We start from the raw sequence: 24731 nt of genomic DNA on the forward strand, positions 1-24731 counted from the left end.
TCATAATTCTGAATTAGAACACAAACATTGATTTAAAAATTAACATTAATTACTATGGACCACATTTTAAAGAAACCAATTTTGCATTTTACTTAAATATGGCAAATGTTGGTGGTAAAACAGGACTCCACTTAATTTGCTGGTGTAAAGCCATTGCATTTATCAGTTTGCTTGCAAGGTACTGGATACTTGAAAGATTTAGTTGATTATAGGTCAAGTTCAATGACTAATTATAGACCTTTGTTGTTTGTTTGTTTTTTGGTGAGGAGAGGACATTTAATGAATCTGTATTCCATGACTACACCAAAAGGAAAGTACATGTAAGATGATGGTGGTGGAAGAAAAATATGAAGAGGTATTTATTTATTAGCATGGTTACCCAGCTAAGACCCAAACAGAGTTTGGTTGAACATTTTGCTCCCAAAAGGTATTTAAGTATCAAAATTTTATTTAATTTAGATAAAAATTTAAGATAATTTTTTGAAAAAATATTTTTTAGTTGTAGATGTACATAATATCTTTATTTTATTTACTTATTTATTTTTATGTGGTGCTGAGGATTAAACCCAAGGCCTCACACGTGTGAGGTAAGTGCTCTACCACTGAGCTACAACCCCAGCCCCTTAAGACAAATATTTTTAAGTTAAAATAGAGTTCTTACATACTTGTGCAATTCTTTTTCTTGCCGCTGCAGTTCTGATGACAGCAAAACATTTTCCTTTTTTAGAGAATGGCACTCAGTTTCCAATACATTCCATTCCTTTCTCAACTTCTCTAGTTCACCTAAAATAGTCCCAAAACATTTTATTAATACAGAAACATAACTTCTATTATTATTCAAAGGATAAAAGGAAATATTTTAGAGAACATACTCCCCGCCCCCCAACTAAAGCATGTGTAGTTTTACATGGCTTTAAAAAAAATTTTTTTTTAGATGTTGATGGACCTTTATTTTATTCATTTATTTATATGTGGTGCTAAGAATCAAACCCAGTGCCTCACACATGCCAGGCAAGCGCTATCACTAAGCCACAATCCCAGCCCTACACAGCTATTTTTTTGATTCTTGTTACTTTGCATTTATACCTCAAGGAAGTTCCATCATCTTGAATAGTATTTTTTTTCTACTTCACTTTTTGTAAAGACAATTTTTAATACTATATAATTTTTAAATGTATAGTACAGATTTGTAAAAATTGCAATTTATTGTATAACTTGTAGAATAAGATTATATTTATAGCCCCATTATACTGCTTCATATAATTGATTGCTGTCAAAGAGAAAAACATGCTTGGTTATTCTGTTTAAGTTATAATGTTATCTTTGTCAGGAGTTAAGAGCTTTATGTAAATAAAATATTTACTCACTTTGCAATCTTGTTGCTTCCACTCTCTGCTGGTCTTCGCACTGTTGACATCGAAGCTGAAAACTGTTCTGCAGACTTGTGATTTCTTTCTCATACTCAGATGCGGCTTTCCTCCACCGCTCAAGCTCAGCTCGCACCTTCTTAAGCTCATCTTGTAAAGAAATAATGTCAGTGTCCCGCTCAGAAGCAGCCTTTGCAGCTGCTTGATGAAGCAGCAAAATTTCATCTCGGGCACTAAGCAATTCATCTCTAGTGCTTGTGATTTCACCGTCTTTCTCTTCCCGGAGATTTTCAATATCAATGTGTAACCTCTGCAGCTGGCCTACAAAAGTATATTTGTCTATTATTTTATTAGTCCACAGAAAATGATTTTATTAAGAATATCTTATTAAGAATAAAATAACCCAATAAAGGATTATTGCTACTGCACAGCCTACCTGTCAGAGCTGTTGCTGTTAAGTAAATTATATATAAACAATCCACATTTGATGCAGAAAATGCCAAAATACAAGAGTGTGTGTGTGGGGATGATCTTTATTTCCCCCACACAGAGAAAATTAATTCTCACATTTTTTGTATTTTCCAGCTTATTCTTACATCTTTATATGCAATACAAAAACATTAAGAAGGGGTCATAATATATATAAAACACTAAATAATATTATGTTTTATATCATCCAGCTGATGAAAATCTTTCAACAAAAATAGTTACTCTGTTATTTATTTAACTAATCCTTCATTTTAGACATTTTAGGCTTTCAATTTTTAATCATTACATACAATCCTGCTCATAATGCAATCCTGATAATGTTCTTAGCATGAATCATGGAGGTGGAATTGCTTGGTCAAATGGTAAGCTTTAAACATTTGATGTTAATAAGATTCATTTTTCTGTTCAAATGTTCCTTAAATTAAAAATTTCCTTAAATTAAAAATTCCTTAAAGAGGTCTTCTTTGATGACTTATCTAAAAATTAGCTATACTTCATTCTGTAGCCCTTTACTCTGCTTTATTTTCTTTCAAAGCTTTTATAGGATAACACATTACATATTTTTTGTTTACTGTTTATCTTTTGTACTAGAAGATATACCTCATGTGTACAAGGGCCTTTGTTTTGCTCACTGCTCTATCCCAAATATCTGGCAGTGTGAACAATAAAAAACTATTGGTTGAATTAATGAACTTACAGAATTAATGAATTTTATCTCTAAATTAAGAGGTGTGTTTCTAAAAGATCAGATATTGTGACCCGATGACCCAGCCTGGAAACAATCTGTATAAAGTCATATTTGGCTCAGAACCAGCATACTAGTATTGGTTACCATAACAACAGGAAATTATGAATACAAAAAGTTCCAAAGGATAATAAAATAATTTAAGAGGACTCAGGGCTTGGGGAGAGGGAGGTTGCAACATAAACACTAAAGATGACAATAGACCTTTTAAGTTTGTAGGAAAGATTGAAGTAACAGGTTCAAAATCTTAAAAGGTACAATGGCAATAGATAAGTCTTGTTGATAAATTTTCAAAATATACAAGCTGGCACTAGAGGGCAGTCAATGATGCCTGGGCAATATAGCTTTAAGATAAATGCAGCACTGTCATGGAACTTTTATTGAAAATTGTTCATACACGCTATCTGATGGAAATATAGATGTAAATCAATTTATATGAGCTAAAGGATAAATGGCATTAAACTACAGTAAGAATTTAAAGAGTTTTCAATTTTAAAACATATAGACAACCTACCCTAGAAATTCTAATTTGACCATAATAAAATTCAAAAATTTAAATAACTCAAATGTCCCACTTCAAAAATAACAGGACTCAAAAAACTAGTTTTTCTATGGAGTATTTTTGGGTAAATATCAAACGGCTCACATGATGATTCCCTATCTCTTCCCTATTCTCTTCTTGTCTATTTAATTTCTTCTCACTTTACCTCTTCAGCTAAAGTTTTAAAATAATACTGATTCCTTCTTTGATAATGAAGGCAGATTAATTTTGCTTTAGGAATTTTACACTGGCACAGGAAAGGAAGATTTCTCCTGGTTTATCTCAGGATTATAGCTTTATAAGACCAGGGATTTCAGCTTGAAGAAGACATTTGGCAGGCAGGGGTCATTCTGGTGATTTCTTTAATGACCCTGTGATAACCCAGAGAGACAGCAAAATGGTATGTGTGAAGAGCAGCCATTACCAACAAAGGCAGTACAGAAACCATTGTTCTATTCCATGTTGTAATATAGGTGTGTTTTGAGCATTATTAGATAAAATGACACCAGCAATATAAAAGTGCAGAGGCACAAGTGTAGCTCAGACAGATTTCCTGTCCAAAGCTTTCTCCTTAGTAACTCATGGCATAAACCAGAAATTGTCAGTCTTACCCAATCCAAATCTTCACCCCTGCTCTTTCCACTCCAGGTGTCTAATAATGGATTACTGGAGAATCTTCCCTTATATCTTCTTTAAGGAAAAAAGCTCCAAGAGCCAAGTTCTGTCAGGTTCTAAAGAAGAACCAAAGCCATAACAAATGGGGACCCTATGTACTTTTATTTTCTGTTCCTTTTGAATACTAAAAACAAACAATAACAACCTCAAATAGCCTTGGAATGCTCCATACCTTGAAGAACTTGTATTTGTTTAGCAGATTCCTCAACTTGATTTCTATAGGCTTTTCTTTCTTCTTCCAAAAGAGCTAAAAGTAAAAACACAGTATATCTAATTTCATGAATTAAAGTATTCAGAATTGAGCAGCTGAAAATGCCTAAGAAACTCTCCTAAAGCTTACTGAAACAAACAACAGTATTAATACTTAAGCAATAAGTATTATCAGTATTAGTAGTTAGACAGTTCAAAGATTTCAGGAACACAAAACAGTAGTAAATAATAAAGCTATTCAAATGAGTTTTTTTTTTTTTGGTTGTTTTTGGTGGTAGGCATCAAACCCAGGGACACTGCCACTGAGCTACATCCCCTGTCCTTTTTATTATTTTTTAAATTTTGAGATAGGGTCTTACTAAATTGCAGAGGCTGACTTTGAACTCACAATCCTCCTGCCTCCTCATCCTGGGTCAATGGGATTATAGGTATGGAGTAGTACAGTTTCTAGACATCCTACTACTAAGATAGTATCTGGTATTTTTTTTTTAATATTTATTTTCTAGTTATAGGTGGGTACAATATCTTTATTTTATTATTTTTTAAATTTTTATGTGGTGCTGAGGATCAAACCCAGTGTCTCATGCATGCTAGGCGAGCACTCTACCACTGAGCCCCAGCCCCAGCCCAGTATCTGGTATTCTTCATAAGAAGCATTCTTCATAACTGTTAATCATCCATTTTTAGCTTATATTTAAAAATATATATATATTTAAATATATATATATATATATATATTTAAAAAAAAGTCTTAAAATCCTCATGTTTACTGCCAAGCACATAGTAAGCACTGAACTAAACTATTGCTTACAGCTAAATATAGTTTCATTGTAATTAAATATATTAGCTGGACAGGCATGGTAGTACATGCATATGATCCCAATGATTTGGGAAGATGAGGCAGGAGGATCCCAAGTTCAACACCAGCCTCAGCAATTTAGTGAGACACTGTCTCAAAAGATGAAAAGGGCTGGGGATGTAGCTCAGTGATAAGAGTCCCTCTGGGTTTAATCCCCAGTACCCCCTGCTCTCCCGCTCATATTCTCTCTCTCTCTCTCTCTCTCTCTCTCTCTCTCTCTCACACACACACACACACACACACACACACACACACACACACTGCCTGGATATTCAAAAAGTTTCAAGTTAAAGGAACACTGCCAATTCTTTTTTCTTTTCTTTTTGTTTGATAGTTTTGAGGATCAAACCCAGGGCCACAAACATGCCATGCAAGTACTCTTCCATTGAGCTAGGTCACTATCTTTAAGATACCAATTTCTTTATGAAGCAGGGAATAATAATAAGAAGTTTCCAGTTTCTTCCTGGGATGTTAATTTTCTTCCTGATCAGGAAGACCATCTTAGAAAACATGAGAACTCCATAGGTCATTCACTTTCTCATTTCAAGATGCTCCATGATACTAATTAACTACAAAAAAGGTAATTACTGTGAATAAGTACAAGCTCTGGGGAAACAGCAGAGACTCTACTGGTTTGTGACACTGATAAGTGAGTTACTAGGAAAGAAGTGGCTTGGATGTTAGATGATTTTTTGCCATAATCTTGCTTGGTTCCTCTTATTTACTGAAGAATATACCAAAACATCAGAGGGAACATAAATTTCCCTTGTCTTTGTACTGAGTATCAAAAGTTACATGTAACTAAAACTTAGAAATTTATTTTATGTTTTCTCCTTTTGTTGCACAGATTGAGCATCCCTCATCTGAAAATCTGAAATCTAAAATGCCCTGAAATCCAAAACTAGTGGTTAAGATCACATACATATATGATAAAATTGTGGACCTGGAACAAGGACCCACACTTCTGGACTCCAAGATTGGGGCCACCTAGCCATATTGAGCTGCCTCCTCACATCCCCTGACAAATCAAAGTAATCTTGATCTCACCTTGAAGTTCAAAGCATTTTTGTTTACTTGCTCTAGCTAGCTCCTGGGCTTCAATCAATTCCTTGCGAAGATGCTGAATTTCTTGTTTTGCCTCAATTTCTGACTGCGCACCCTGCAAGTCATCTGACAGAAACATGTTTAATTTAAAAGCAAGAGTTAGTATCACAACAATCTCTACAATCAAAGACTGGCAATCTTTTTTCATATTTAGACATGCAGAGTTAAATAACAGCACAACCGAGTTAAGTAAAATTTAGAAGCAAATTATAGTAAGCATAAAAAAATTATAGTAAGTATTTTAGTCATTTTACCCTGGAGAAAGAATACAAATACAGTTATATAAACAAACAAAATGATTATGCACACATATATTAGTAATTCATGGTAATGGAATTAAAAAATACATATATTAATATATATTAAGTGATATATTTCACTCATGTACTGCTGATACAAGACTGGAATTCCATAAAATAGGCATAATGCCATTTACTGATTTTAAAACTTATGATAAGTCAGAAAAATTTCATTTGGAACTTAACTGGAAATAGAAATACAAAATAAACTTTTCTTCAAGAAGAAAAAAAGAAACAGAAACAGAAAGAAAAAGAAGGAAGGAAGGAAGGAAGAAAGGATAGAAAAAAGAAAAGAGTTTAGCATCATTATCTCAGTTACATAACAAAATAAAAACTGGGGCTGGGAGTTCTACTGAGCTTACTTCATCATCACCATTTCCCCAACTCTACACACATAACAGATCAATATATGTTGAACTATTAATGATATAAGTGGTTTTATTGAAATAAATTAAATCTAGCATTACATCTCAAATATGACACTTCCCCTAACCACTTTCCTCTCTGGTTTCACTGCTCATCTTCCATTCTATTAAATCTTTCTGCTACTGATGGATAAACAAATCAGGCAAGCCATATTCTTCTATTGCATTCTATTTGAGAATGACTTTATTTTACAGGTACTTCAGCCATAAAAACTTTGGTCCTTCAAAATAGATCTGAGAATATTTCTTCACAATTAAATTACCGTAGGTCTCATGGGGCTGGGGTTATGGCACAGTGGCAGAGCACTCGCCTAGCATGTGTGAGGCCCCGAGTTTGATCCTCAGCACCACATAAAGATAAATAAATAAAGGTATTGTGCCCTCTACAACTAAAAAAATTTTTTAAAAATTATAGTAGGTCTCAGATATTACTTATATGCATGTATTTTCATACTCATAGGTCACATTATATTTTCCCTGTCAAAAATTTTGATTCTGGGTTCATTTATGCTAGTCAATCTATCAATTTGTATTTTAAAAGCTCTTTTGGTCAGGGTGAGGAACACAAGCAGAAATTTTTTAGTGGCAGAGACACTGTCATACCAGCTACAAATTTTATTTGACAACTCTTTCCATACTGTCTGTTGAAGTCTGCAAGGTCCTGGTCTATGTCTCTGGATTTAGTCATCATGTAAGGAAGTGCCCTAATATTCAGGAGTATTTAAGAAACAAGTGTTGGGCTGGGGTTGTGGCTCAGTGGTAGAGTGTTTGCCTGGCATGCATGAGGCACTGGGTTTGATCCTGGGAACCAGATAAAAATAAAATAAAGATATTGTGTCCACCTAAAACTAAAAAATAAATTTAAAAAAAAGAAAAGAAACAAGTGTCATGATGCCTGTATCTTACTTTCAAGTGGTTTGACAAGAAAAACAAACAAACAAACAAACAAACCCTACTTAAAACTGTTGAGTAAATATTTTCCTAGCTGTGTTAATTTCAACCTTTGCACTACAGATATTTTGAGTTGAATAATACTTTGCTGTGGTGGCTTCTCTGTGCATCGCGGGATATTTAGAAGTTTCCCTGGTCTCTACGCAGATGTCAGGAGACCTCCCTGAATCATAACAAATAAAAATGTCTTCAGATATTGCCAAATGTCCCCTAGTAGGTAAAGGTCCCATGTCAAGGATTACTGCTCCAACTTGATAAACATAAAAAACAAACAAACAAAAAACAAAACAAGCAGACCTACATATGGCTTTCTTTTCCACAGAAACATTGGCCAATAATTCAATAATTTTTTTTAATGGGAGGGGGTACTGGGGATTGAACTCAAGGATGCTTTACCACTCAGTTACATTCCCAGTTCTTCGTATTTTTTAATATTTATTTATTCATTCATTCATTCATTTATTTAAATTATAAATGAACATAATGATTTTATTTTATTTATTTTTATGTAGTGCTGAGGATTGAACCCAGGGCCTAACATGTGCTAGGCAAGTACTCTACCACTGAGCCACAACCCCAGCCCTTATTTTTTATTTTGTAACAGTGTCTCGATGAGTTGCTTAGGGCCTTGCTAAGTTGCTGAGGCTGGCCTTGAATTTGTGATCCTCCTGCTTTAGCCTGCTGCATCACTAGGATTATATAGGTGTATGCCTCTTTGTATCCAATGAATCTATTTCCTGTGTATTCTAAAAACAATCAAAGAACTATATTGTGGAGCCAAGCATGGCAGCACACGTTTGTAATCCCAGTAGGCTCAAAAGGCTGAGGCAGGAGGTTCTTAAATTCAAAGCCAGCCTCAGCAACTCAGTGAGTCCCTGAGCAACTCAGGGAGACCCTGTTTCACAATAAAAAAGGGCTGGGGAACTGGGGTTATGAGCTCAGTGGTAGAGCGCTCGCCTCGCATGTGTGAGACCCAGGTTCAATCCTCAGCACAACGTAAAAATAAATAAACAAAATAAAGATATTAAAAAAATTAATATGAATTTGTGTGATACTATGTAAATAAACATACATGTAAATATGGAGGTGTGCATATAAATATGTACCCACATCTATTCCTCCCCTCCCCACTTTTTCCTGTTTACAGTGCTGGGGATTATAAATCCAGGGCCATGTATATACTACATGAACAGTCTACCAAGGAGCTACATTCCCAGCCCTACACATCTGTTTCTTAAGTCTGTCTATTGAGTGGGCTTAGAAGAAATGACACACCAGTAGCAATGAGGACACCAAACACTAAAGATCTTGGTTTCTAAATACCATTTTCTCCCAGAGTTCTCTGAAGAAATGGTTGATTTTAGGGATAAGAGAGAAAAAGTACAAGATGAACCTAAAATAACTTTGGGCCAGAAGTGAGAGAGAGATAAAAGAAGGACTGCGTTATGTAAAAAACAAAACAAAACAAAACCCAAATCCCCAAAACCCAAATGTCTCCTACTAGCCAAATATATGACAAGCTGAGCATCAAAGCAAATGACAGTGACAGAGTATATAACAGAGTTTATGACAGAATATATTAAATTATAACTCATAAATAAATGAGAAATTTAAAAAAAAAGACATAGTAAAAAGCTTGCTGATACACATAGAAGGAATGATAAAATTAAGAAATCACTATTTGGCAACTATTAAGGTAATGATTCATCAGGCAAGAATCATCAGTAGATGCTAAAACTAAGTGGTTAAAATTCTTAGAGGTGCTGGGCACAGTGGAGCACTCCTGTAATCCCAGCAGCTTGGGAGGCTAAGGCAGGAGGATTATGAGTTCAAAGCCAGCCTCAGCAAAAGTGAGGTGCTAAGCAACTCAGTGACACCATGTCTCTAAATAAAATACAAAAAGGGGCTGGGGATGTGGCCTAGTGGTTGACTGCCCTCCGAGTTCAATTCCTGGTACATAAATAAATAAATAAATAAATAAATAATAAATAAAAAAATAAATGTTTGAGAAGTTGGGCTGAGGATGTGGTTCAAAGGTAGGGTATTTGCCTGGCATGTGTGAGGACTCAAATTCAATCACCATTACTGAGAAAATTAAAAAAAAAAAGTCTGAGGGGTTAGACTTTTACATTGTCTTAAAATAGCTCTGCACAAGAAATAGTTAAAAATAGAAAATAATAACTTTATACTGGAGAAACCAGGGAGACAATACCTTAATCATATGCTCAAAGTTAATATCACCAGTGCACAATTCAATATCAGGTATCTCCTGATATAATAATACCTAATATTACTTTGTTGATCTTGCCAAAAACTCATGAATTTAATTATGAGAAAACATTAAACATATAAACAGAAGAACATTTTAACTGTCTTGTGCTCTTGAAAAATATCAATTTCATGAAACAGAGAAAGACTGAAGTGGGCTAGAGTACAGCTCAGTTGGTAGAGTACTTGCCTTGCATGCACAAGGCCCTGGGTTCAATCCCTAGCACCACACACACACACACACACACGCGTGCACACACACACACACACACACACACACACAAAGACTGAAAAACTAACTGTTCTAGGCTAAGGGAGAAAAAAGAGACAGGACAATCGAATGCAATGTATCATGCAGGATTGTCTTTTGTCATAAAATACATTATTGAGATAGCTTTCAAATTGTGAATAAGGTCTATAAGATTTGAGAATAGTAGCATATTTCACTGTTAACTTTTACTTTATTTTGAGAATCATATGAAACAGGAACTATGTATTGAAGTATTTAGGAATAAAGGCTATAATGTCTGCAACTGACTCAATGATTCAGGCTGAGAAGAGAAGGAAAAGAAAGATTAAAATATTAACAACAGATAGGGGTGAAATGTTAATATTTGGAGAATTTGAACAAGCATATGGAATTCTTTGTTCTCTTACTGCAACTCTTCTTAAGTCTAGAATTATGTCAAAGTAAAAAGTTAAAATAAAAATTTCTGGGGCTGAGGTTCTGGCTCAGTGGTACAGTGCTTGCCTAGCATGTGTGAGGCACCACATATAGATAGATAAATAAAATAAAGGTCCATTAACATCTAAAAGAATAAAAAATAAAAAATAAATTTCTACATGTGATAAAACAAGAAAAACCAGGTGTGGTGGCACATGCCTATAAGCCTAGCAGCTCAGGAGGCTGAGACAGGAAGACTGCCAGTTCAAAGCCAGCCTCAGCAATGGTGAGGCGTTAAACAACTCAGTGAGAACCTGTCTTTAAATAAAATACAAAAAACAGGGGCTGGGATTGTGGCTCAGCGGTAGAGTGCTCACCTAGCATGTGCGGGGGGGGCCCTGGGTTTGATCCTCAGCATCACATAAAAATAAAAATAAAATGAAGATATTAAAAAAAAATTACAAAAAACAGGGCTGGGGATGTGGCTCAGTGATTGAGTGCCTCTGAGTTCAATCCCTGGTACAAAAAAAAAAAAAAAAAAAAAGGAAAAAAAATATGGCAAGCTAGGCAATGTGGTATATACCTATGGTGGCAATTCCAGAGACATGGAAGGCTGAGGATTGTAGCCTCAGCAACTTAGTTAGACCCTGGTCAAAAATTAAGGCAAAAAAAAAAAAAAGAGAGAGAGAGAGAGAGAGAGAGAGAGAGAGAGAGAGAGAGGGAGGGAGGGAGATAGCAGGATGGGGATGTAGCTTAGAGGTAGAATGTTCCTAGGTTCAATCCCTAGTATGTCCACACCACCACACAAGAAAATGAAGAAAAAGGAAATATGATAAAACAATTGTTAAATCTAGCTAATGGGCATATATGGGTATTTTTTGTTCTCTTCAACTTTTCTCATATTCATTATTTTTTATAATTAGGAAAGGTCTCTTGAAATTACCAATCAAAATGTTATCATCTTAGAAGAAGCCTCAACCATTTCTGCTTAAATTCCTGTATCACCTTATCTTGTCCCTCTGCATTTATTATTATAAGCTTATTAATGGTAAATGAATTACTGCAACAACTAGAAGAGGACTGTTTTGCTTCAAGGAATCCTTTTATAATGAAGATTCATACGTAATTTCACCTCCATTAAAGTTTATAGTCTTATATTAAAACAGACTTTTTTTTTTTTGGATACCAGGGATTGAACTCAGGGGCACTCAACCACTGAGCCATATCCCCAGCTCTATTTTGTATTTTATTTAGAGACAGGGTCTCACTGAGTTGCTTAGCGCCTTGCTTTTGATGAGGCTGGCGTTGAACTTGCAATCCTCTCGTCTCAACCTGAGCTGTGTGGATTATAGGCATGCACCACTGTGCCTGACTGAAACAAATTCTTGTCTATAGTAGAACACTTCCCTTTTTCAATGATGCTGTGAAATAAAACTAATATTTGCTTTTCAAACAAAATAATAATGGAACAGGTTTTATGTCTTGTTTCAAGAAACAATATCATCAAACCCCTATCTCTCACCATGCATAAAACTCAACTCAAAGCGGATCAAGGGCCTAGGAATTAAACCAGAGACCCTGCTTCTAACAGAAGAAAAAGTAGGCCCTAATCTTCATCATGTCGGATTAGGCTCCAACTTCCTTAATAAGACTCCTATAGAATTAAAATCAAGAATCAGGGCTGGGGATATAGCTCAGTCGGTAGAGTGCTTGCCTTGCATGCACAGGCACTGGGTTCAATCCCCAGCACCACAAATTAAAAAAAAAAAAAAAAAAAAGAAAAAAGAAAAAAGGAAAACAAAATCAAGAATCAATAAATGGGATGGATTCAAACTAAAAAGTTTCTTCTCAGCAAAATAAACAATCTGTCAGGTGGGTAGAGAGCCTACATCTTGGGAGCAAATTTTTACCACTCACACATTAGGTAGAACACTAATCTCTAAGATATATAAAGAACTCAAAAACTGTAACACCAAAAAAACAAATAACCCAATCAATAAATGGGGCCAAGGACCTAAACAGACACTTCTCAGAAGATGATATACAATCAATCAACAAATATATGAAAAATTTTCATCATCTCTAGCAATTAAAGAAATGGAAATCAAAACTACTCTAAGATTTCATCTCACTTCTGTCAGAATGGCAGCTATTATGAAGACAAACAATAATAAGTATTGGCGAGGATGTGGGGAAAAAGGTACACTCATACATTGCTGGTGGGACTGCAAATTGGTGCAGCCAATATGGAAAGCAGTATGGAGACTCCTTGGAAAACTGGGAATAGAACCACAATTTGACCCAGCTATCCCACTTCTCGGTTTCTACCCAACGGACTTAAAAACAACATTCTGCAGGGACACAACCACATCAATGTTTATAGCAGCACAATTTACAATAGCTAAATTGTGGAACCATCCTAGATGCTCTTCAGTAGATGAATGGATAAAAAAAATGTGGCATATATACACAATGAAATATTACTCAGCAATAAGAGAATAAAATCATTGCATTTGCAGGTAAATGGATGGAGTTGGAGAAGATAGTGCTAAGTGAAGTTAGCTAACCCCACAAAAACAAATGCTGAATGTTTTCTCTGACATAAGGAGACTGATTCATAGTGGAGTAGGGAGGGAGGGGAAGGAAAGGGAGCAGGGGTTAGAAATGATGGTGGAATGTGATGAACATATTATCCAAAGTACATGTATGAAGACACAAATTGGTGTGAATATACTTTATATACCAGAGATACAAAAAAAAATGTGATCTATATGTGTAAAATGAATTGTAATGCATACCACCGTCACATATATAAAAAATATCAAACTGGTTAGTGGATACATTAAAAAAAGAAACAATATCATCAAGGCAAAAATATGAGATATGCTAACTCATGGTCCCACTATCTGCAAATTAATTCTCTGCATCATATAATGAAAAGGATCAGCATTTTAATTAGAACATTTGCCATGTATCAAATTATGCAAACATACAAACTCTTTATAGTGTTGTTTGAACACAGAAGTAGAGATACTTCTATGAGCTTTACAAATTAAGTTTAGTAAACACAAATGACTACAAACTTAGTGTGCAGATCCTCTTTCCAGACAACCAAGTGACATTTTAAATTTTTTTTTTTTAAACCAAAGACTAATGAGCACATCTTTTTGTGTTAAGGTTGATCAAGGCTCATTGTATTTCACACAGTCGGGTGGGAAAATGCATTATTAGTTTATTGTGGCTTAGGTCTACTCTCATGGGGTCTCTCTCTTGTCCTAGAAAGGCAGTGTTTATTTTAATCTACTTTATAACATTTAGAAAAGTCTGATGATGTGTATTAATGCAAAATGTTCAGATGAAGGTACATGAAAGCCTTCCTAAGCCAAATCCAGTTTATTTAGATGTACAATTCAAATGGAAATAAATGTTATTTAGGAGTTATGACAGGTAGAAAAATTAACAGAATCTGTTTTCCCCTTAACACAAATGGTACATCTTTATAATTGCTTGATTTACAGTACAAGCCAGGGACCAGCTTTTCTTAGACTAAGGCTAACTCATATAAATTCACATAATTCATGAACCCACTAAGTTAATTAGCCCTTGGTCTATGGAATACCAAATATTATTCTAAATTAAACTGTGTGTTACCAATTTAGCTTCAGAAAGGTGGCTGGAGATTTAACTTAAACTCTGATCTTTGCTCTAAATGTGATTGAAATCACTTGGTAAAGGGTCAAATCAAAACATTTTTCCCCAGTCTATTTGCATGTGCATGCTTGTTGAAGGCTGATCTAGCTAAAACATATGTCATACCAACTGACAGGAGTGATCTAGCTGAGGCAGGAAACACTACCACTGCTTCTTCTTTTAGAAAGTCTTGGCTTCTAAGAACAACCTTCATAATCTTTTTCCATCATGGATACAGGAGGCTGTAGGAGATATTCTCAGGTGGAGGAGGCAGCCTAATTTAAAGGCCTCTTCAAAGTTGATTCTCACCTCTTTGCCATTCATTCTAACCAGCCAGGATTCTTCCTTGACAGTTGGATCTTTTGTTGGCTCCTTTGTCATTCCCAATGGTTCTACTTTCTAGAAGTTCCTTCTGCTACCACCATCCATTTTCATGCAGAGAAGTCCCAAACCTGGACACTGTCTTTTGTCTGTCCAAGTCTTATCTTTCACTGTATTTGTCCCATAGAACTTATGCTCCACCACATGGTTGCTCTTGTACACTTGACTCCTGACAGGTGTTATTCCCATTCCAAACATGGATTTGTAAATGTTAGTAATATTTTTAAGAAATGCTTGAGCACTGAAATATATCCCAAGCTCTTTTCCTTTTATTTTTAAGACAGGCTCTCATTAAGTTGCCCAGGCTAGCCTTGCATTTATAATTTGTCTCAGCTTCCCAAATAGCTGGGTTTACAGGCATGTGCTATTATGCCCATGAATTTCATAATTTTTTTTTTTTTTCGTGGCGGGTGACAGGTGATTTCAAGTACATAGAGAACTGCAGTTTGATCCACTCTTTATTACCCTTTCAAAAGAGGAATAAATAGTTGCTGGGCATGGTGGCACATGCCTGTAATTCCAGCTTCTTGGCAGGCTGAGGCAGGAGAATTGCAAATTTAAGGCCAGCCTGCACAATTTAGATCCCGTCTCAAAATAAAAATAATAAAAAGGGCTGGTGATGTAGTTCAGTTGTAGAGTATCATAGGGTTCATTCCCCAGTACCACAAGGGAAAAAGTCATAAATTAATTGAAATGATTAATATATCAGAAAAAAATGTACTATTGTTATTATAATTTTATTTACATCTCATGATGAATGCTTCGTCTACTTTAGATTATTTTCCCAATCCTAGATGAATAACATGAAGAGACTATATGATAATTCTCAATAAAGCTTTGCTGGTTTTTAAAAAGGGAAATAATAAAATATGAAAATTATGGCATAGGAAGTTGGATAAAGCATTTTGATGAGAGAAAAAAGTGGGCTACTTGTATGTAATTCCTTTCTGTAGCTCTAAAAGTTGACAGTGAGGTATAAAAATTTATAAACTTTCCTTAGGGGAAAATTATGTCAAGACACTGAAGCTAATTAGAAAGATTACAAAGCATACCCACACACAATAAATAAAATATAACCTAATGTTTGTATTATATATCAGTAAACACATTATTTTTAAGAAAATTATAAAACTCTTATAAAAGAAAAACATAATTACCATTTAGAGTTATGGTGATTATTTCTTAGAAGTTCTTCTAAAATATGCCTGCTCTAATTGGATGATTTTTCTTTATATGCAATCATTGACTAATTCAACTTGGGTCTGTTCTTAAAATCAAGATGCAAAATCTTTCAATAGGTGTTGATAAAAATACTAATTCATTAACAAAAGTTGCCCATCATATAGAAAAAAAAAAGGAAAAATTTGAGGGTTCTGTCATTTTAGATAAAGCAAGGTTAAGGAAGTTCAGACCCATCTTCATTGATAGCTCCTGAAAGAATTACTAGCAGTATTTGCATACCCACCATCCTTCTTGCACACTCAAATCTCAAACCTCTTTTTCTTCTACAGCTTTCTCTTCCTGCCCTCACCCTTAGCCCCTAGGCTATATTGTGGAGAATCAGTATCTGTCATTTTGACAGATTTTAGCCTTTCTATGACACTCATAGATTAAAATTATTTTCCTGACATCTGGATGCATTATTTATTGGAAAAGATTCATTACCTAAATGATAAAGTAGGAAATATTTTAAAATCCCCAAATTTTATTCTATTAATGAAAGTTCTTCAATAGATAGGTTTGGTTTTATCAACCATCACCACCCCCATCATGTGTCTTCATTATGGTGGTTGACATATTACATTCCCACTATGGAACATGGTCCATGTATGTTGTTATATGTACTCTTCACAATAATTCTATGAAGACAGTTTTTCCCAATCTAATAAGTGAGGAAAATAAATGCTAAAGCACAGAGGAGTTAAGCAATTTGCCCAATGACATATTACAAATAAACGGCAAAGTCAGGATTCACTTAGCACTGTGGCTAGAATGTGTTATTTTCCTAATGGTTTTGAGGCTTCATAACTTAGATGTAAGAGGCCTATTATTAATTAATTCATCAAACAACTAAATTTTAATGAATAACTGGCATTGTGGTAGGCAATGGGATTAAAATCAAATTTAAAACAGACTGAAAAAAATAAAAACGAAAAAGCACTAAATGCTACTTACAAACTCATCTGCACTTGGCTGCAAAAAATATTTCTGGGAGCCAGGCTCAGTGGTGCATGCCTTTAATCCCAGTGGCTCAGAAGGCTGAGGCAGGAGGATCACAAGATCAAAGCCAGCCTTAGCAATGGCGAGGCGCTAACCAACTCAGTGAGATCCTGTCTCTAAATATAAAAATGGGGCTGGGGATGTTGCTCAATGGTTGAGTGCCCCTGAGTTCAATCCCTAGTAACAGCCACCCCCCCCCCAAAAAAAAAGATTTCTGGGAAATTTTTGTAGTACAAAACACCATAAAAATTGCTACTTTTGTATGAGGGGTGTTCATTATTCATTCAGCTCCTCTCTCGCTTTCCATGTTCCCACAAATGCCCACAGGTTCTGACATATTTTTTCAATATCAGAAACAACATTTTATACAATAATGGTATTGTGTTTCTGAGACGAGATTCCTGGACTTCTACAAACATTAACATATTTATTACCATGACACTAGAATAAAAGGATGGCTTGTTAACATCAAAGGTCCCCCAAGAAGAGTATTGATCAGTAAATGTGTTGGAAACCATGACCAAATTTAAGAACAAACTAGCAATTGGCTGCCTGGGCCAGCAGACTTCAGGAACTTCCCTGATTGTGGAATTCAATCAAAGGTAGTCCAAGAAGCCTTATAGTTTTCAGTATCCATGGGAGAAAAAAAGAAAGCCAGGAGGTCCAGATTAAAGGACACTAAGAAAATCTCGATGATCTCCCTCCATCCCCATCACTATACAACTAGGCCAACAGCTGGGTCATGCAGGGTGAAACTAGGACTCCTTTCAAATATAATCTCAAAGCTCAAGGACTGACTGTGATATCTCTTAATACCTCAGCCAGAACAATAGACACTTCTTCAAAAAGAAACTTCCTTAGGCTCTTACTGTTGCTCTGGTCCCAGAGAGCTTCCTGGTGTCAGTCTACCACTTCTGATATGCTTAACTGACTGGGCTAACAGTCTATGTCAATTTTTCTTGTGTATAATAAGGCAATATAAAAGAGAATAAATGATGATAATCATAGATTTATCAATAAGGCACCCCAATGTACTTTAAAGACACTTTCATAAATATTGATTTATTTCCTACCCATTTCTTGTAAACAAATATCAAGAAATAAATGTAATTCCTTTTTAGAGGTTAGACAAGTAAAAGATTTAATTACATGTATTGCTTATTTTAGCCATATCTAAAATTTCTCGGTCCAGAATTTCTTGATGAGTGCCCTAAGAACTAGGGAGATTAGAAAATTAGCAAATTTATACTGTTACCATATGAAAACAGCAAACAGGTGATTCTAGAAAGTTAAGGTTTTTACCTTATCATCATTATGTTAATAAGTTTAAATGTAAACATTTCATGTTTTACCACTTACTGCTTTGCCCTTCATAATCTTAAAATTATGATCTGAATTATTCTACATGTAAAATATAATTTTTTAAAGCATTGGGCACCAACATGAACATTTAAAATTTTAGTTTCTGCTACTTTACAGAATCTATTTTAAACTCTTAATTAAAAACTTCACACAATATATGGCACAGATTTTTCTGGCAAAAGGTGAATCTGATACCCTGATTTATAATGTCATAAAAACTATTAAAGTACCTTTTAAAAGGGACACTTTAGCAAGAGGTTCATTTAGGTCTTGCTCATCCATTTGGGCGTCTATAGAAAGGTGAAAAAAGAGATAATTACAGACAGCACTCAGAACTATCAGCAATCTATTATTATCAAAATAAGTAACTAAATTTACACAGCTAACTTGTTGGATAGTTAAAAGTAGTTTTTAAATAAATATCTAACAGTCAAGGGAGTGAACTGACAAATGAAAGCACTATTTTTCCCCTACAAAGTTTGAAATCTCCATCTACATTAACTTGCGTACCTAAACTGCTATTTAACATTAGGTTAAAACTCACCTGTAGTGTCGTCGCTGCTTTTTTCCTTGCTTGGACTCAGAGTATCCGATAAGTCAGAGTCCTTTGCTCTTGCCTGGTTTTCTACCAAGAAAAAACATAGAAGTAAAAATCTTATTATAATTAAATATCTTATAACAAGAAAACTGCTTCAGCGTATGAATGCTCAAAATCTACTATTATGCAAAGTAGTAGATTTTAAAAATTAACTGAGATCACTGAATCTTACTTTGTCACTACCCCAGTCCAAAATGGAATGCTGGTTATTACACGGAGCTCACATTAAATTAAATTGCTACGTAGAGGGCTGGTTTTTTTTTTTTTTTTTTTTTTTTTTGTTCAAGGTTGTCCACTTGCCAACTAGAAATAAAAATGAAGCAAGCTTTGTTGAAGTATTCAGAGAACTGCAACAAATATAGCAAAATTACCAGTACAATGTGGACATTGTATAAAGAGGATGAAAGAAAAAGGCTTTATTATATAAAAACACTAGCTAGAAGGTTGCCTTAGTAATATTTATACTCATGTAATAAAATCCTATAAAATCACATTTGTTACAAATACCTTTAGAATAAGAAAATAACAATCTATTTCTTTAGAAACCATAAATATGGAATCACACTGGGGGAAAACTTTTTTAAAAGTTTGGTACTTATTTGCAAGGGATGCTCTGCCAGGTCCAATGAAGACACCCTAGGCCTAGTTTTCAACTAATTGCTCTCAAAAATCCTAATTATAGGCCAACATTTTATTAAAGATGACTGGTAATTAATTAGGCTCCAGATTCTCATCTGTAATGGCATATTCACATATACTATGCTATTCTTTAGGGCAGCATTTACAAAGAAGGCAATTTCTCTGCCCAAAATCCTGTAGCATTTCCTCATTCTCCACAACCCCTCAGGCAAACTTTATGTTGCAGAATTTAGCTATTAGTCCCACCATTAATTCCCACAGGAGTTTTGCTTGAGTCATGTCAGCTTCTTTTTAGGGGAGGTGTACCAGCTCATAATAGTCTAAAATTTTTTGCTCAAGTAAGTATTTCCTTACCCTCAACTTGGCCTATTCCTTCTGTAAGACAAAGCTGAAGTCCTCATTATCTCTAAGATACTTTTCATTTCTCCAGGATGATGTTTATTTTTATTACTAATTTTCTGTGTCTTATTTATTTGCAAATGTATGTTTATAGTGGTACTGGGGTTTGGACCCTGGGTGCTCTACCACTGAGCTGTACTCCCAACCCTTTTATTTTTGAAAAAGGGTCTTGTGAAAGTCACTAAGGCTGAACTCAAACTTGCAATCCTCCTGCTCAGTTTCCTGAGTTGCTGGGATTAAAGGCATGAGCCACTATACCTAAGTCTATGTGTATATATTTTATTTTTCTAGTGGGATTACAAATTCACTAAGTGTATGCTTATTTCTTATAATATTATATGTTTGTACTATTTGTGGAAATATATATCAAAATTTTAAATGTGCAAACTCTAGTATTTTTTCTAAGGAAACAAAAGTCTATGTAAGGTATATGCAGGGTATACTGATGCTCAATACTATATTGTTCATTATGGGAAAATGAAATGTGCATACTGTGGAATGGAAAATATTCAAGATACACTTACTATTAAGTAAAAGAGTATGTATAACTATGCAGAAAGATTCATGGCGAACATTTATTAATTTCATATAGTTAAACTATTATTTCACATTTTTGTAGTGACTATATATACTGTTTTCTAATTGAGATATTTTCCATTTTGAAAGAAATTAGAAATACATTTAAAACAGCTATTACTGTCAAAATACTTAATATATTAAAATGTAACTTGTTAAGGGTGTTTCATATTAAAACACTCCTAGAATTTGTGGCTTAATTTGCTTCTTTTTTCACTGCCATTTGTAGTCAAAAAGTCAACTGCTAAGTGACAGGAAGCTCAGATTAGAAGTGATCATCAAGGCCCATGGGAACCTAATCTGTGACCTCTGCTACATTATAGTGTGCCGCTGACAGACATTTCTGAATGTTCTGGTTTGGATCACAAAGTTACATTCTCAAATAAAACACGCTTGTACACCTAATCTCTATAAATGGATAGAAAAAGAATCATTCTGGAAGAACAGATAGGAAAATGGCTCTCCCCGGATATTTGCTGATTTTTGACAATTTTATGATCTTTACTTTGAAGTGAAACAAGTGTTGATGAACCCAACTTAATTCTATCTTAAGAGATAGAATTGGGAACCATCTCGTCACAAAGTTATTAAAAGTTCTTTTCTGTTTTACTAAGATAACTATTTGGCCTGACCTTACTCTGAGGGCTAATCTTATTTGGAATTCTTTCCCCTGCTCTAAACTCACCTTTGCCTGGCTCTCCTTGACCAGATAACAACCCTCCCTAAAACCTTAGCAGCCCCTCAGAAATTCTGATGTTGGAATCTCAATTTACTCCCTACCTTGAAAGTATGTGGATCATTAATCTGCTATCTGCTTTTGAATTATGCTTGCCAGAATCCTGTTAGCTGTAAGTTCACAAGACACCCCCGTTTGTAAGTTTTTGTGCTATAAAAGCTTTTTCCTGGAGAGCTGGGCTGCTGTTCTCTGCTTTGGGTGAAACAGCTGCTGGCCAACTAGTTCTCTTGTGTACACAATATAAGCTTGCTTTAATTTGATTTAAAATTGGAGTCGGTGGTCTTTTCTTTGTGTCATGGATTTAACAGTGTGTATATTCAAAAGTATTTCCTTGACTTAGAAGGAAGTTTTGTCCTATATTTAGAGTATTAACTTGTGTTATAAAATTGCCTTAAATGTGGGGCACCAAATCTTCCATCAAGATCTCACTAAAATGTAAGCTCCTTAAGAGAATGGATTTTTGTCTGTTTGATTAACTACTATATTTTCTATGCATAGAACAATGCTGAAAGAGATGAAAGAAGGAAGGAAGTTGATTGAAGGTACACATCTACTTTGGGATAAGAATGCAAGTTTTCAGGGAGTCAAATGACAGTCCACCATTGTGTGGCCTGATACAACAGGCCACACATACAAAATTAAAAAAGCGGGGGGGGGGGGGGGGCTGGGTATGTAGCTTAGTGGTAGAGAGCCCTGGGTTCAGTCTCTAGCACTGTAAACAAAACAAAACAAAAAACCCCCAGTGGCAAACCAACTCTATTCAAGAATGAAACACAAAACTAAATGAACTAATGTGAGACTATCTACTTATTTTCAAAACATCTATTCTTCAGTTAGAGCATTAACTTATTTTTAAAACACCTATTCTTCAATTATGAAGGTGTCACCAATTTCTAGTATTAAAAAAAAAAAATCACTGGGTGTGGTAGTGCATGCCTGTAATCCCAGAAATTTGGGAGGTTTAGGCACGAGGAACACAAGTTTGAGGCTAGTCTGGCAACTCAGCAACTCAAAATAAAAAATAAAGAGGGCTGAGGATATAGCTCAGTGATGGAGCACCCGGAGTTCAGTTTCTGGTAACAAACCCTCCCCAATCCACCTATTACTGATTGTCTCTGCAGTGCTTAATAGATGTATATTAATAATATATAGAAAATGGAAGAAAGCTATCAAATCAATACCAAAACTGTTCCCAAACTGGGAATCCTAAAAAAAGGTATCTTTGAGTAGACATAATTACAGATGGGCAAAACGAATTTAGTGGTCATATACAATTTCCTGTACCACTGGAACAGGAAAACAAAGTTAAATATAAAAAACGGTAAACCTGATAATAGTGTTTCCTGCTTACTAAGCAACATTTCATTAAATTCCCACAACAATCTGGCAAGTGAAAACTTCATTTTACAAATGAGGAAACTGATGTTTAAAGAGCCACAGTATGTTGCCTGAAAGCATATAGTTTTTTAATGGTAAAATTATCTTCTTGTATTCTTTCTATTTCTACTTCCAAAGCTACTGTAATGATTAGGTTGAGTTAGGCCTTAAACATAAAACATATACAACTTATGATAACACTACAGTAGGTGAAATCTTTAGATGATATACTTAAGACTGTAACAGTTTGCAATTGTCAATTTCTAACAACTGATATTTTCAATGTAAAAAAGAAATTTCACCAAAAATATCACCAATGAAAGCATTAAAAAAAAGAGACATTTAGCCAGATTAAACAAAACAAAACAAACAAACAAACAAACAAAACAGCTTTATAAGCCGGACTGAAAACATTTAAAATGTAACATATTTTAGCCATCCAGTTTGCTCTAAAGATTAATGGGAACAAATGTTGACTACTGATAGAAAAATCCCTGAGTATATAAAACTTAGCTTTATATTTTCATTTTTAAAAGATGAATTTTGGGGGCTGGGGCTGAGTGGCCTAGCATATGTATGTGTTGGGGGGCTGGGGATGTAGCTTAGTGGTAGAGCGCCCCGAATTCAGTCTCCAGCACTGTAAACAAAACAAAAAACCCCACTGAAACAAACATCCTTGCACATTTGTTCAATTTGTTCCTTAAGATAAAAACCCAGGGCTGGGGCTGTAGCTCCATGGCAAAGCGCTTGCCTAGCATTCATGGGACCCTGGGATCGATCCTCAGCACCACATAGAAATTAACAAATAGGGGGCTGGGTTATGGTTCAGTGGTAGAGCGCTCGCCTAGCAAGTGCAGGGCCCTGGGTTCGATCCTCAGCACCACATAAAAATATATAAAAATAATGATATGTGTCCAACTACAACTAAAAAATATTAAAAAATTAACAAATAAAATAAAGACATTCTGTCCATTTACAACTACAAAAAATTAAAAAAAAAAAACCCAGAAGTGGAACTGCTGAATGAAAAATATATTCTTTAAAACTTTCAATGCATATTTTATATACAGACTTAATAATAAAATCAGCAGTACTGCATAAAGATTTTTCAATAATGGCACATGATTTGAAGCAAACATATTGAAATTTAGAATGCATTAATTAGAAGCACTAAACAGCAAGGCACTTTTCTTTCATTAAAGAAGCACTGATTCCTTCCCTCCCCCCAAGCTTTAACTTTTATTTCAAAGTGCTGGCTACTGAACCAACTAATCTGAATAGGTATTTAGGTGATGAAGTAAAAAGCTATTTTAAAGTGTGCTCTCATCTCCCTTTAATAAGATGAAATAAATTGCCATTTGTCCTAAAAATAGTTCGCTATTCTGAAACTCAATGCCTGTTTGTCAGAACAATATTAGTGATGCATATTCTATGCATTCTTTCCCCAAATAAGGTTATCTGCTGTGAAAAGAATTTCAGAATAGAAGCCACTAGATATCTGAAATAACAACATCTGTTTAGACATTTTAAAAAAGCCAATGAATCTACTTACTTTAACATAACAAAATGTACTAAAACTAAGTATAAAATTTTTATCATTCATTGTTTTAACAGACCAAAAGGATTGCTAGTTTTACACTGGCAAAGTCTAACAGAAATTCTACTATGACAATGAGCACATCCCACCCAGATTTATTTGCTTAATTTTCCTCATGCATAAAAGTGACTTGACAATACGATTTGATGCATTAAAATTCACTTTTCTTCTGTAAGTCTGATGACTGTAATGGAAAGAATTAACATAACAAACTACTTTGGACAATTGCTGAACCATTCATTACAAAATATAAGACAATTCTACAGACAAAAGTCACTATTTTTGTTTAAATCAAACTGAGATATCAAAAATCAACAAAACATGAAATATAAGAAATTTTAAAGGTACTATAACCCCTAGGAGAAACCACAAGCATTTTTTCCTATCATATAAGTTCATATTGTGTTTGATTAAAATTTTACGATCAAAGCTGAAAATAATGCTGGAAGTGAAATAGATCACAACACAATTTTAATGCCTGAAGAAATCTATAACAAGCATTAACTTTCAAAAAACAAAAACACACATACATGCCCACTTTGAAAGAAACTTCCCAATC

At 34.7% G+C, this 24731-nt stretch overlaps 1 protein-coding gene across 23 annotated transcripts in view; it reads right to left on the bottom strand.

The window, feature by feature from the left end:
* SLMAP (sarcolemma associated protein) overlaps window positions 1-24731 on the bottom strand; it is a gene marked incomplete at its 5' end in the record, with an annotated part of 163488 nt that overhangs the window by 13956 nt on the left and 124801 nt on the right. For 16 of the 23 annotated variants that reach the window (XM_081284601.1, XM_081284602.1, XM_081284612.1 and 13 more), the window contains 6 exons: window positions 666-783; window positions 1368-1688; window positions 3990-4064; window positions 5934-6056; window positions 18481-18540; window positions 18795-18875. In XM_081284601.1, coding sequence (XP_081140727.1) covers window positions 666-783; window positions 1368-1688; window positions 3990-4064; window positions 5934-6056; window positions 18481-18540; window positions 18795-18875 — 778 coding nt within the window. The remainder of the gene's footprint in view (window positions 1-665; window positions 784-1367; window positions 1689-3989; window positions 4065-5933; window positions 6057-18480; window positions 18541-18794; window positions 18876-24731) is intronic. The other 7 variants (XM_081284607.1, XM_081284604.1, XM_081284606.1 and 4 more) reach the window with 1 other exon arrangement.

Source organism: Spermophilus citellus, assembly GCF_964194105.1.
Source record: "Spermophilus citellus genome assembly, chromosome: 3".
In the NCBI taxonomy this organism is placed as follows: domain Eukaryota; kingdom Metazoa; phylum Chordata; class Mammalia; order Rodentia; family Sciuridae; genus Spermophilus; species Spermophilus citellus.